General features: G+C 45.1%; 2 protein-coding genes across 2 annotated transcripts; one reads left to right on the plus strand and one right to left on the minus strand.

The window, feature by feature from the left end:
• The first annotated feature begins 391 nt into the window (after positions 1 to 391).
• On the plus strand, positions 392 to 9,839 carry LOC121991136 (flocculation protein FLO11-like). The gene is made up of 3 exons (XM_042545156.1): positions 392 to 493; positions 787 to 1,072; positions 9,385 to 9,839. Exons 1-3 carry the CDS (start codon positions 392 to 394, stop codon positions 9,837 to 9,839), a joined length of 843 nt encoding a protein of 280 aa, XP_042401090.1.
• A 1,848-nt stretch (positions 9,840 to 11,687) lies between these two features.
• On the minus strand, positions 11,688 to 12,842 carry LOC121991137. Its single transcript, XM_042545158.1, has 2 exons — positions 12,227 to 12,842; positions 11,688 to 12,178 (listed from the first exon to the last, which is right to left on the minus strand). Exons 1-2 carry the CDS (start codon positions 12,840 to 12,842, stop codon positions 11,688 to 11,690), a joined length of 1,107 nt encoding a protein of 368 aa, XP_042401092.1.
• Between the last annotated feature and the right edge of the window lie 352 nt (positions 12,843 to 13,194).

A 13,194-nucleotide genomic window follows, 5' to 3' on the forward strand; every position in this document is an offset into this window, starting at 1 on the left:
TGACACGTGAGTTGGTATCCCAACCTGTACGTCTTTGGTCCGTGTATCTTGTTCTGCGACTTGTACGCTTCTTCTTCATCAAACTGCCTGAGTTGGTATCCTGGCCGACCAATTGGCGTTCTAGCCTTCCTCACCTTTTGAATTACCAGAGCGCTGACATCAACCTATCTGCCATACATCTTCATAGAAAATAAAGGGCGTTCGCCTTCTCCTGTCTATAATTTTGCGAGAAGGCTTTTTGCATTTTTTTTGGACTCAACCCGATCCCCTCAGATATAGGAGCTCCATTCGGTAAGACTTTGCGTTTCCTTCTGCTAGTCTTTGCTAACTAAGGTATTTTCTTTCAAGAGGCCTTGCCGTTCCCTCGACTACTTTCTCCCAGGAAACAACAATGGAGCTAGCAGAGTCCTCCAGCCAACTTCTTCTGGAAGCTGTCCTCTCGGAAGCTAGCTCTGCAGCCCTGGAGCACATCGCGGAGAAGCGACCTCCTGGAGTCTGCCCTCTGTGCTCAGGCAGGATTCGGTAGGGGGTTCATCAAATGTGGGTGACACTTCTCCTCTTCGCGCCTCTTCGCGGCCAAGTTCAACTTCATGGAGCCTTGACCACTCTCTGGAGGTCGACTAATGAGCAATTTTTTTTTTTTTTTTTTTTTTTTTTTTGGGGGGGGGGGGGGGGCCCCGTGGGAAGGGCTGGATCTGGCCTCGCAACACATTATATCGGTGAATCTTCCTTTTCTTGACATGACTGTCTAGCCTTATTTCTGACTTCCCTCTTTTTGCCTGGCAGGCCTGCTCCGCGAGCCTTAGCTTGACCCAATTTGCCGCCAAGCTGCTGAAGGAGAACGAGTCATTGAGGGCTCGAGTTCAAGAATTGGAGTTGCCCCTTACTCCCCGCGCTCCGCTCGACCCTCTAACTGCGGACGACCCTTTGGATTCTTATCTTCACATTATAGGGGAGTCCGCTCGGTCAGCTAGGAATCTGGCTCAGGTGTCCTCCGAAAAGATAAAGGAATTACAAGCGGCCCTAAAGACCAGTGATTCAACGCTTTCCCATTCGCCCTTTATTCTCAGACGTAAGTCGCTATTTTCGAATCTCACTGGGCCAATTAACCCCCAATTCCATAAGAATCCTATGTGGGTTTGTGGTCCTATGTGAAGTTTGCGAACTTTCCTGGTCTGCCCACCTATTCCATTATTTCTTCACTCCTCGCCAGCATAGTTGTTGGAGCAATATCCCTTAGGTCAAGGTTGACCTGGTTGACCAAGCTTGAGTCTTGGTTGGTATCTGGTTTCGATGTTTGCCAATACATGCAGACGACACATGAACAATGCAGGTGCAGTTGTTCATGTGGGGAGATTGTTGGTGCAATTCTCCACTGATCGGGGCTTGATCAGTTTGGTTGAAGAAGAGTCAAGTAGGTCAAGGTTGATCGGATACCTGACTGGGAAGTCCTAACTGGGATGTTAGGCAGAAAGAAAATCCTGGTGAGTGAAGCCAGGTGAAAGACCTAGTGAGTGAAGAAGAGTCAAGTAGGTCAAGGTTGATCGGATACCTGACTGGGAAGTCCTAACTGGGATGTTAGGCAGAAAGAAAATCCTGGTGAGTGAAGCCAGGTGAAAGACCTAGTGAGTGAAGCTAGGCAGAAGTGAAAGTCCTGGTGAGTGAAGCCAGGCAGAAGAAAATCCTAGTGAGTGAAGATAGGTGAAAGTCTTGGTGAGTGAAGCCAGGCAGAAGAAAATTCTAGTGAGTGAAGCTAGGTGAAAGTCCTGGTGAGTGAAGCCAGGCAAAAGAGAAGTCCTAGTGAGTGAAACTAGGCAGATGAGAAGTCCTGATAAGTGAAGCCAGACACGGGGAAAATCCAGATGGGTCAAGGTTGACCACACATCTGGTGAAAGTCCAAGTAGGTCAAAGGGATTGACCGGATACTTGGCACGAGGAAGAAAAGTCCAAGTAGGTCAAGGGAGTGACCGGATACTTGACATGATGAGGAAAAGTCCAAGTGGGTCAAAGGGATTGACCGGACACTTGGTGAGGGAGTCCTAGCAGGTCAAGGGTGACCGGATGCTAGGCATGATGAACCAACAGGTCATGAATTGACCGGATGTTGGTTTGGGGGCTTGGGACTTGGTTTTGGGCAAAAACCAATATCTGGATCGATCAGCCGATCGATTGGCTGATGCCCAATCGATCGACCAATCGATTGGGAAGGTCCCCGCGACAAGCCTCGAGTGGGCAAGTCGCAGAGTGCACAGAACGTCTCTGGATCGATCGGTCGATCGATCCAGAGACCCCAATCGATCAGTGGATCGATTGGGGTGACGCGTTTTTACGCGATAAAGGCTGGATCGATCAGCCGATCGATCCAGACATTTCTCGCAGAGCACAGAGGCACTCTGGATTGATCCACTGATCGATCCAAAGCCTCCCCGATCGATTAGGAGCAATCCAATCGATCGGGATCCGACCGTTAGCGTCGTATTTAGCTGCAGGCGCTCGATTCCTTCGGTAGCGAACTTGCAGACTTCACGATACAGTTCCGATCTTCACAGGCGACTCCACAGCTTCTCCACAGAGCTCTCCACGCCAGATCTTGAAGATTCTTGGAAGTTTTGTCCAAGTCAAGAGGCGAAGAAGAGAAGTTAGGGTTAGGGCTTTTACTGCACTTCTTGTAAGCTTTTGCTTGTTCTTTACTGCCCTTTTCTTTCTTCTTGTATTGAGAGTCTTGTAGGGCTTTTCCGCCTTCGGTAGTTACCGTAAAGGAGTGTTTATTAGTGGAGGTGTGTGTGAGTGTGTGGATCCTTGGACTAGTCACCTTCTTTGGAGGTGGATACCAAGTAAATCTACTTGTTAGCGTTGTGTGTGTTGTTTCTTGCATATTTTCGCTGCATATCTTTGAAGAAACAAGCAACGCCGACCACGAGCACGAGACGAGCTATTCACCCACCCTCGCTACATATTTGGTCCCAACAAGTGATATCAGAGTGAGGTCGTTCTTCAACGGAATCATCGCCGGAAGGGGCAAACAAAACAAGCAAAGCTAGAGGGTGAAGAAGTTGGAGCAAATTCATCAAAGTCAAAGAATTTACGAAGCTCAACTTCAAGATGGAATTCCAAGATGGACTTGGATTTGACATAAGGGTGGCTCCACCGTACACATCTACAAGCTTCGATATTTGGAAATCGAGGATCGAAAACTTCTTAATGGTGGAGATAGAGCAATGGTTTGCTCTTATGGAAGGCTTCGAAGCTCCAACGAATTCAAAGGGCAAAGTTCTCAAGAAAAGCAAATGGAGCCCGAAGCAAGTCCAAAGGTGCGAAGCAAATGACAAGGTAACCAAATTATTGGTTAATTTATTGCCTAGCACAATTCTATGCAAAGTTGGACAATATGAAGATGACAAAGAACTTTGGAGCAAGTTGGTTAAGCTCCATGAAGAACCCTCCACTGTACCGAATCAAGAGGAATCCAAAGAGGGCGACTCATTGGAGCAAGACCAAGAGGAGGACTCCGAAGTTGAGAGATGCTCAACTTTCGAAGAAGAAGTCCAAGAAGAAGCTTCATCTTCGAGGGAATGCAATGAAGGGAACAAGGAGGGAGCATACTCCTTGTTCCATGTACAAGATGATGAAGCCTCCACCTCTAGGATTGAGGGGGAGCAATTTTTGGTGACACCGGATCAAGAAGAAGGAGAAGTCTCTACATCCGGGTCAAGAAGAGAAGAGGATGAAGAAGCTTCCACCTCCACAAATCAAGCCAAATCTAATGGAGGATCATCACCATCGGATCAAGAGGAAGCCTCTACATCCACATCACATGGAGGACCAAGTGCCATCCCTACATGTGAAGGTAAAAATATCTCAACTAATAATAAAAATCATATTATATGTTTTGAGTGTAGGGAGAATGGACACTACAAGAGCAAGTGTCCCAACTTGGCCAAGAAGAAGGGCCAAGTGGCACCCAAGGGCAAGGAGAAGCCCAAGGAGACCATCCCCACAACAAAGAAGAGCAAGGAGCACATTGTGTGCTTCTTGTGCCAACAAAGAGGGCATTACCGAAGTCAATATCCTAAGGGGAAGAAGGTGGTCAAGGCTCAAGGAGGAAGCTCAATTCAAGGGGGAGCCTCCAAGGTAAAAAGGAAGGTATCATTCATTGAGCCTATCCATTTAAATAATGGTAAAAAGCATGATAGTTCCAATTTATATCATTTCAATGCTATTTACCATGAAAATAGGAGGCATGATAAAGTTAAGGAAAATCATGTAACTTATCATGCTAAAACCTCTCAACCTAGGTTTAGAAAGGTAGATAGGAATTTAGGCAAGAATCCTAAGGATTCTAGGTATTTGCCTAAGAAGAAGAAAACTCAAGGTTTTAGTGAAAAACCTAAGGTTGAAGAATTATGGAAGAAAAATCAAGTCTTGAGGTCAAGACTTGATAAATTAGAGATGACTCTTAGAAAAATCACAAATATGACACAAGGGTCTAAGAGTCAAAACCTAGGTCTAGAAGTATCAAAGTCATCCAATGATCATAAGGATTTGGGATACAAACCTAAAACCAAGAAGGATGTAATTTCTTACCATAGGGTTCCATATAGTTATGGAACAAACCTTAGGTCTAGTGGTCAAGTCAAGAATACTAGGGAGGTCATCCCTAAGAGTATTTTTGCAACAAATGCGACTAAGACTTCTAAGAAGTCGAAGAAAGTCACAAAGAAGGTCACAAGGGAAGCAATCCCTAGGGTTGACCTAGAAAATGTGACCAAGGCTTCTAAGAAGCCAAACAAGGTCACTAGGAAGGTATCTAGGGAAGTTATCCCTAGTGAATACCTAGAGCATCCAAGGAGCACCAATAGGTTTTGGGTTTCTAGCTAGGAGCATTTTCTCTACCCCATAGATGTGTTAGAGAGTGTCAACTCTAAGAAGAAGGGTAGTTAACCCAACTTTGAAGAAATTGACACTCAAGGAGCATTTTTCAAGGTTATTATTAACCTTTGAAAATGAAATAGATTTATGATTTACTCTTTGAAAGAGTAAAATGTGCCAAATTTGAGAAGTATTGATTTTATTTTAAAATGGCACATATTGGGAAAACAATAAGGAAATACCAAGTTGGGATTTTGGTATTTTCTTAGTGATACTCTTGTGGAAGAACGAAATATGCCAACATTTGAGGAATATGCTTAATTTCAATTGGCATAAATTAATCAAGAGAATTAGAAATGCCAAGTTAGGTTTTGGCACTTTCTTGAAGCACTTTGGGCAATCTAGGGTTCAAGTTTTAGGATTAGCTATGTGCTTAAGGATACTTAGATAGATAATCTAGGTATATTTTATTTATGCTAAACTTTGTCATGATTGTTTGCTCATCATATGCCATGACATCATACTTAGTTTTGTATTTTGCATTCATGACTTACTATGAAAAATACAAAAACACCATGTTATGACATACATACATCATATAGTTATAGGAAATTTTCTTTTGAAAAATATTTCTTTTTGATGTATGCCATAACATTATCATGCATTATGTTTATTTTCTTAAAATTAAGGACAAATGACATTTATCAACAGGTAGTGTCAACAAGTGACATCCTAGGTGGATGTTCAATATCCACAAATGCCTAGATAGATATGCATGCTCCCTAGACTAGGGCAAAACCAAATTTTGCATCTCACAAAGACCTATAAGATGACTTGTATGTGTTTTGTGCACAGTAGATACAAGTGAGATGTTAGGATGATGAACAAAACTCAACATGCTGATTTAGTGCATTTCCTTGAGTTTTAAGTTCGTCAAAACACATAGTTATGTGTTTTCCCATCATTGGGAAAACTAATGTACAAGTCATGTGCATTAAGCCCAAGGAACATGGTGGGATATTGGTTTTGAAAATGTTTGTAAAATGATTTTGGAAAACCTTGGTGAAGACTATCTTTTGATGGTAATCACCATTGAATAGTAAAACACAAACTTGAAGAAAACAATAAAGTTTTTGCAAGTTTTCAAGTTTGTGTCAATCTTTGAAAATATGATGTATTTTCATAGAAAACTATTTTTTCATGATAATATATGCCCTAAATAATGTCTACAATGATTTTCATGAATTTTGAAATTTTGTAGAATTTTCTAGGGGTTTCTGAAGTTGACTGAAATGAAATTTCAGCAACTATCAGACTTCAATCGATCACCCGATCGATTGAAGGATCTCAATTGATCGGGCGATGGATTGAGAGCAGGCTTCTCGCGAACAGAAGCCTTCTGGATTGATCCACCGATCGATCCAGACCTTCTGAATCGATCAGTGGATCAATTCAAGCTGGTTCAATCGATTGGAACCCAACTCCAATAGATCGAAGATGCTGATTTTGGCTGAGAAAGCTTATTTTTTGCATTTTAAACCTATTTTAGTCTAGGTAACCATTCCTAACCCCTCAAAATATATTTGTATACATAAAAAGGGCGTTTTCATGTTGAAAACAAGGATGAATTGATTAAGGTAGACTAAATTGAAGTTTAGGTTGAGGTTTGATTCAAATTTTGAACTTTTTAACCTCAAAACTTCTAAATCTGGGTTTCCTAAAAGTTTAGGGATTCCAAGTCATTGTTGGTGCAATGACAAAAGGTACGACCATGTCTTTAGGGGGGGGGGGGGGGTACTCTTTAAAGACATGAAAACTATTTTTCATACACCTTGGAAGGTGGTTAACCTTCTTTAGTAAAAATGCTCAAGGTTGAGCATAGGATTACAATGGAGAGTGGATATCTTCATTGTTTAAGTTATAAATGCTTAAGGTTGGGCATTTGTCTACATTAGGGGAGAATGTAGGGTTAAGTACAAATGAAGGGTATGGGACCTTCATTATCATGTTGATCACAACGAGTAAAGTTGTGAACAACGATGAACAACTCTTCAGGGGGAGAGTCCCAAAGGGGAGAGTTTTTCAACAAGTAAATTTGTTGATGTGTACCAATAGGGGGAGAATGTAAGGTTTAAGTTAGACTTTCATTATCTAAGAGGGAGTCTGCCTTCTTAGAGGGAGAATGTAGGTTGTAACTTATGCCCTCATTACCTAGTGGCATGAGAAAGAAGTTTGAGGCTATGAGACTAGCCTAACTTAAAGGTATTGTCAAACATCAAAAAGGGGGAGATTGTTGGAGCAATATCCCTTAGGTCAAGGTTGACCTGGTTGACCAAGCTTGAGTCTTGGTTGGTATCTGGTTTCGATGTTTGCCAATACATGCAGACGACACATGAACAATGCAGGTGCAGTTGTTCATGTGGGGAGATTGTTGGTGCAATTCTCTACTGATCGGGGCTTGATCAGTTTGGTTGAAGAAGAGTCAAGTAGGTCAAGGTTGACCGGATACCTGACTGGAAAGTCCTAACTGGGATGTTAGGTAGAAAGAAAATCCTGGTGAGTGAAACCAGGTGAAAGACCTAGTGAGTGAAGCTAGGCAGAAGTGAAAGTCCTGGTGAGTGAAGCCAGGCAAAAGAGAAGTCCTAGTGAGTGAAACTAGGCAGATGAGAAGTCCTGATGAGTGAAGCCAGACACGGAGAAAATCCAGATGGGTCAAGGTTGACCACACATCTGGTGAAAGTCCAAGTAGGTCAAAGGGATTGACCGGATACTTGGCACGAGGAAGAAAAGTCCAAGTAGGTCAAGGGAGTGACCGGATACTTAGCATGATGAGGAAAAGTCCAAGTGGGTCAAAGGGTTGACCGGACACTTAGTGAGGGAGTCCTAGCAGGTCAAGGGTGACAGGATGCTAGGCATGATGAACCAACAGGTCATGGATTGACTGGATGTTGGTTTGGGGGCTTGGGACTTGGTTTTGGGCAAAACCCAATGTCTGGATCGATCAACCAATCGATTGGTTGATGCCCAATCGATCAGCCGATCGATTGGGAAGGTCCCCGTGACAAGCTTCGAGTGGGCAAGTCGCAGAGCGCACAGAACATCTCTGGATCGATCGGTCGATCGATCCAGAGACCCCAATCGACCAGTGGATCAATTGGGGTGGCGCGTTTTTACGCGATAAAGGCTGGATCGATCAGCCGATCGATCCAGGCATTTCCCGCAGAGCACAGAGGCGCTCTGGATCGATCCACTGATCGATCCAAAGCCTCCCCGATCGATTGGGAGCAATCCAATCGATCGGGATCCGACCGTCAGCGTCGTATTTATCTACAGGCGCTCGATTCCTTCGGTAGCGAACTTGCAGACTTCACGATACAGCTCCGATCTTCACAGGCGACTCCACAGCTTCTCCACAGAGCTCTCCACGCCAGATCTTGAAGATTCTTGGAAGTTTTGTCTAAGTCAAGAGGCGAAGAAGAGAAGTTAGGGTTAGGGCTTTTACTGCACTTCTTGTAAGCTTTTGCTTGTTCTTTACTGCCCTTTTCTTTCTTCTTGTATTGAGAGTCTTGTAGGGCTTCTCCGCCTTCAGTAGTTACCGTAAAGGAGTGTTTATTACTGGAGGTGTGTGTGAGTGTGTGGATCCTTGGACTAGTCACCTCCTTTGAAGGTGGATACCAAGTAAATCTACTTGTTAGCGTTGTGTGTGTTGTTTCTTGTATATTTTCGCTGCACATCTTTGAAGAAACAAGCAACGCCGACCACGAGCACGAGACGAGCTATTCACTCCTCCTCTAGCTACATATTTGGTCCCAACAATAGTGAGGGCTTGTTTCGCTACCAGGCCTGTACCCGGACCACTTTCTTTTGTCCCATTCCCTCCTCTGAACCTAATTGGAAGGATAAATACTTTTTCCTTAAGTTTCCTTCTGCTGTGGAGTGGCCTACTCGTTGGCAGCGAATCCTGCCTAGGGCACCCTACGTGGGGGACTTCAGCACTGATCCCCTCTTCACAGAGGCTCTGGCTCAGCTGAGATGCTGGAGGTTGGACTTAACGAGATTGCTATTCGAGGAGGTCTTGTTTTTCTTCAGGCTGAGCCGCATCTCCTCTTCCGAGCTGCCTCGCTCCTTGGGTGAGTCTTGCCTGCCCTCGAATTACTTCACCCTATTTTTTGGTATGGTTAATACAACTCTGGTTTCCCCTTGCAGCCAATACCCTACTCCGCGCCTCCGACGTCCAGCCTCTCCCTTTTAGCGAGCAGGAAATAATGCGGAGAGGGAGAATCATATTGGATAGGAGACTTCTTCCACATGCTGCCCCTTCCCGATTGGGAGCGTCTATCGCTGCAACTCCTCGATCAGCTCCTCAACCAACTCCTTCGTCTCTTCCCTAAACATCCTCTGCTACTACTTTCCAATCGACTACTAAAGCCCTTTCCGGGGCAGCAGACCTACCTCCTGCTAGTCCCACTTTTTGAACAGTTTCTCGAGTTGCCTGTCGCGTACATTTTGCTGCAGAAGCTGCCAGTCAGAGTGCTCCATCAGCTCCTCGCCGCCGACCCCGATCTCCTTCTGAAGATTCAGACTCAGATAACCAGCCCTTATCACACAGGTCCCGACACAGGCTTGCCGATCTTGATGAAGATTCAGATTCAGATAACCAGCCTTTGACGCACAAGTCCCGACACAGGCCTGTTGATCCTAATCTAGCCTCTGGCCCCTCTTCTACTACCCAATCTTCCCGCTCTACTCGGATTACCGCTGAATTCTCGGGTCCCTCTACAACTCCAGCTCCTTCAGAGAATCCCATGGGGGCCTCACGAGGGACGCCCTCGGTTACTCCAGAAAGAACTGCTGAAGAATCCCAGTCGACCCCTCAGACTCACACTTCTTCCCCTTTGCCTGCTTCGGCTGCACCTCTAACTCGGAACGAGGAAGCTGGCCCCTCCGAACCAATAACCGAGACACCATAGCCCTGTGGCTCGTCTTATCACCACTACCGCACCACCAAACCTTCAGAGCTAAACTTGCTGTATCAGCGGGATGTTCCTACTAGTGTTCTAACCATGAGGGGCCAACTAGCCACTTGTTGGATAGAGAACGTGTGACAGATGGAGGATTTGCAGTATCTGATTGAATGGATAGATTTTCTGAGTTATATACCCAGGTAAGCTTTCCCCACTCTTGTTATAGAGCTCCCTCTGTCTTTTCTAAATATCTTCCTCTCCTGCCCAGGCCCATACTGAATCCATGGTAGTAACTCAAACACTCCATCTCTACTACCACCGTAATAAAGTGTTAACGGACAGGGTAGCCGAACTAGAACTTCAACTGAATGACCCTGCAGCAGCTGGCCGTGCACAAAAGGCTAAAATAGGGGCTTTGAAGAGGGCAAATGCTTAGCACAAACAATCTATGCGGGAAGCCGACCAGGAACTCAAAGGCCTTCGTGAGGAGAAAAGTCAGGCCGAGAGTCTCCATAAACAGACCGTGGATCAATTGAATAAGGAGCTGCAAGCCAAGGAGGCCCTATTACAAAAGCAGAGCCAAACTCTGGAATCTCAAGCAGCTGAATTGCGTGCGGCACAGACTGAACTAGCTCAAGCCCGCTCTGCTGCTTCTGGAGTCACCACAGCTCTGGAAATATATAGGGCGGGCGAAGCTGAATGCTGCAGGCTGAGTCGAGAAGCCTACCTCCATTCCTGGGAGTTTGGGATCCAGGTTGGGGATTGCCTCGTGACCGCCATAGCTCATGGTGCGGCAGGGGCCATGCGATAACTGTATGAACAAGGATATTTTAGGTCTGCTCCCCCTGAAGACTTCTTAGATCATCGTCGTATTTTGGACAAAATATCCGACGAAGTCTTTTCTGCCTTTAAGTAATTTGTATTTGTATACTGTATAAACCGAACTACTTCCTAATTAATGTTCTTACTTCTTGCTTTCTGTGTTTGAGTTCCAAAATGGGTTTGATAATTTACAAAGGACGTAACAATCCTGACCAGGCAAACATTCTTACTGGCCGGTCGGGTAAATACTCCCGACCTAATTTATCCTATCTTCTGCGAACCAACACTTATCAAGCCCAAGCTTTTCAGAAAAGAAAGTTATCTATGTTCAGTAAGGCCGAAGATAATTAGCGCTCCAGGGCCGGTCTAGATTCCGACCCCGGTCGTCCTGTAGGTAGTACGCACCCGATACTAACTTTTTAATAACTTTATAGAGTCCATCCCATTGGGGTGCTAGCTTGGTTACGACCCCCACAGGCTTCGCTCGCTTCCAAACCAGGTCCCCCTCTCCGAAGAAACGAGGAACCAACCTCCTATCATAATTTTGCTTCATCCTTTGTCGATAGGACTCTAGCCTGGCTGCTGTCCGTTCACGAGTTTCATTGATGAGATCCAGCTCTGCAAGTGTCCGTTCGACATTCTCTTCTTCATACAACATTCTTCTAGTGGAAGGCACCTCGATCTCTATAGGCACCACCGCTTCATTGCCGTAGACTAAATGAAAGGGAGTGAGGCCTGTGCTCTCCCGAGGCGTTGTACGGTAGGTCCAGAGAATACTTTGCAATTCTTCTACCCAATCTCCTCCAACGTGATCTAGCTTAACTTTCAATCCCCGCACAATCTCTCGGTTGATGACCTCGGTCTGCCTATTACTTTGTGGGTATGCTACGGATGTGAATGCTTGAGTAATGCTGAAGCCTTGACACTAGGCCTGGATCTTCCAACTTTGGAATTATCTTCCGTTATCCGATACCAACTTATGGGGTATGCCGAACCTGCACAGAATGTTTTCCACAAAAACTTGATAATTGCTCATTCTGTAATTCTGGCCAGGGCTTCGACTTCCACCCATTTAGAAAAGTAGTATACCGCCACCAGCAGAAATTGCTTTTGATCTAGCGCCATAGGGAATGGTCCCACGATATCCATACCCCACTGATCAAAGGGGCAAGAAACGATAAATGTATTTAGCATTAAGGTGGGCACATGTGTCAAATTCTGATATTTCTGGCAGGATAAGCAAGTGTTCACCAATTGATGAGCATCCTTTTGTAAGGTAGGCCAGAAATAACCGGCCAGTAGCACCCTGCGAGCTAATGTTCGACCTCCAACATGACCTCCAACATGACTGCCGCAACACCCCTGATGTGTCTCTCGCAAAGCATGCTCCGCCTCTTCCATGCTTAAACACTTAAGTAAAGGCCTGGAAAATGCCCGCTTATATAATTGATCTCCTATCATGGTGTAGGCATGGGTCTTTTTCCTGACCAGCCGTGCTTCCTCTGGGTTTGTCGGTAGAATACCTTGCCACAGATAATTAATCATTGGTGCTCTTCAGTCAATAAGCTCACCCCTGTTATTCTGAAGATCTATTTGAGCTATGAGGAAGGTATGTGCTATTGATTTATCTAATACCCAGGTTGTTAGAGAACTAGCCATTTTGGCTAACTCGTCAGCTCGGCTATTCTTTGCTCTGGGAATCTTGTTCACCGTGACCTCCTTGAATTCTTCTTTCATTTTCTCATAAGCTTCTCGATATACTTGCAACTTGTCACTATTGATCCCAAAGTTGCCTGCTACCTGCTGGGTTACTAATTGAGAATCCGAGTATATGATTACTCGGGCAGCTCCCACATGCCGGGCTGCCTGCAGCCCTACCAATAAGGCCTCATACTCTGCTTCATTATTAGTAGCTCTGAAGTTTAACCGCACGGCTAGCTGCAAGATGTCTTCTGGGGGGGATATCAGAAGAACCCCAATACCACTTCCCTGTCGTGTGGCCGATCCATCCACGTATACTTTCCACGTTTCTTCCGAATCAGTTTGATGAATCTCGGTCAGGAAATCAGCCAAGGCCTGCACTTTAATAGCCGTTCGAGGTTGATAAGCTATATTATACTCTCCCAGTTCTGTCGCCCACTTGATAAGCCGTCCAACAACTTCTATATTGGTGAGGGTTTTACCCATGGTGTTATTGGTCAGGACTGTGATAGGATGTGCCAGAAAATAAGGTCTTAGACGCCGAGCCATGAGCACCAATCAATATACTAACTTTTCCAGGGCTTTGTATCTAGATTCAGCCCCCTTCAATAGATGACTAAAAAAGTACACCGACCATTGTACATTGTCTTGCTCTTTCACTAACACTGCCCCCACGACCTCAGGGGTGGCTGACAGGTAGACCCAGAGCGGCTCTCCTGTAATAGGCTTGATAAGGAAGGTAGGGCCTCCAGATACTTCTTTAACTCCTCAAAAGCTCGCGTGCATTCTTCATCCCACTGGAATTTGGAGGCTTTTCTGAGCACTTTGAAGAAGGGTG

The sequence above is a fragment of the Zingiber officinale genome, chromosome 6B, assembly GCF_018446385.1.
Source record: "Zingiber officinale cultivar Zhangliang chromosome 6B, Zo_v1.1, whole genome shotgun sequence".
Taxonomy (NCBI): domain Eukaryota; kingdom Viridiplantae; phylum Streptophyta; class Magnoliopsida; order Zingiberales; family Zingiberaceae; genus Zingiber; species Zingiber officinale.

What these genes read in the sequence shown, in the direction of transcription:
- LOC121991136 (XM_042545156.1), top strand. Translation starts at nt 392, where the DNA reads ATGGAGCTAGCAGAGTCCTCCAGCCAACTTCTTCTGGAAGCTGTCCTC. An exon ending in CGGAGAAGCGACCTCCTGGA is followed by an intron (nt 494 to 786) that starts GTCTGCCCTCTG and finishes TTTGCCTGGCAG; the next exon opens with GCCTGCTCCGCGAGCCTTAG. An exon ending in TTCGCCCTTTATTCTCAGAC is followed by an intron (nt 1,073 to 9,384) that starts GTAAGTCGCTAT and finishes ATTTTGCTGCAG; the next exon opens with AAGCTGCCAGTCAGAGTGCT.
- LOC121991137 (XM_042545158.1), bottom strand. Translation starts at nt 12,842, where the DNA reads ATGGGTAAAACCCTCACCAATATAGAAGTTGTTGGACGGCTTATCAAG. An exon ending in AGATCTTCAGAATAACAGGG is followed by an intron (nt 12,179 to 12,226) that starts GTGAGCTTATTG and finishes ATCTGTGGCAAG; the next exon opens with GTATTCTACCGACAAACCCA.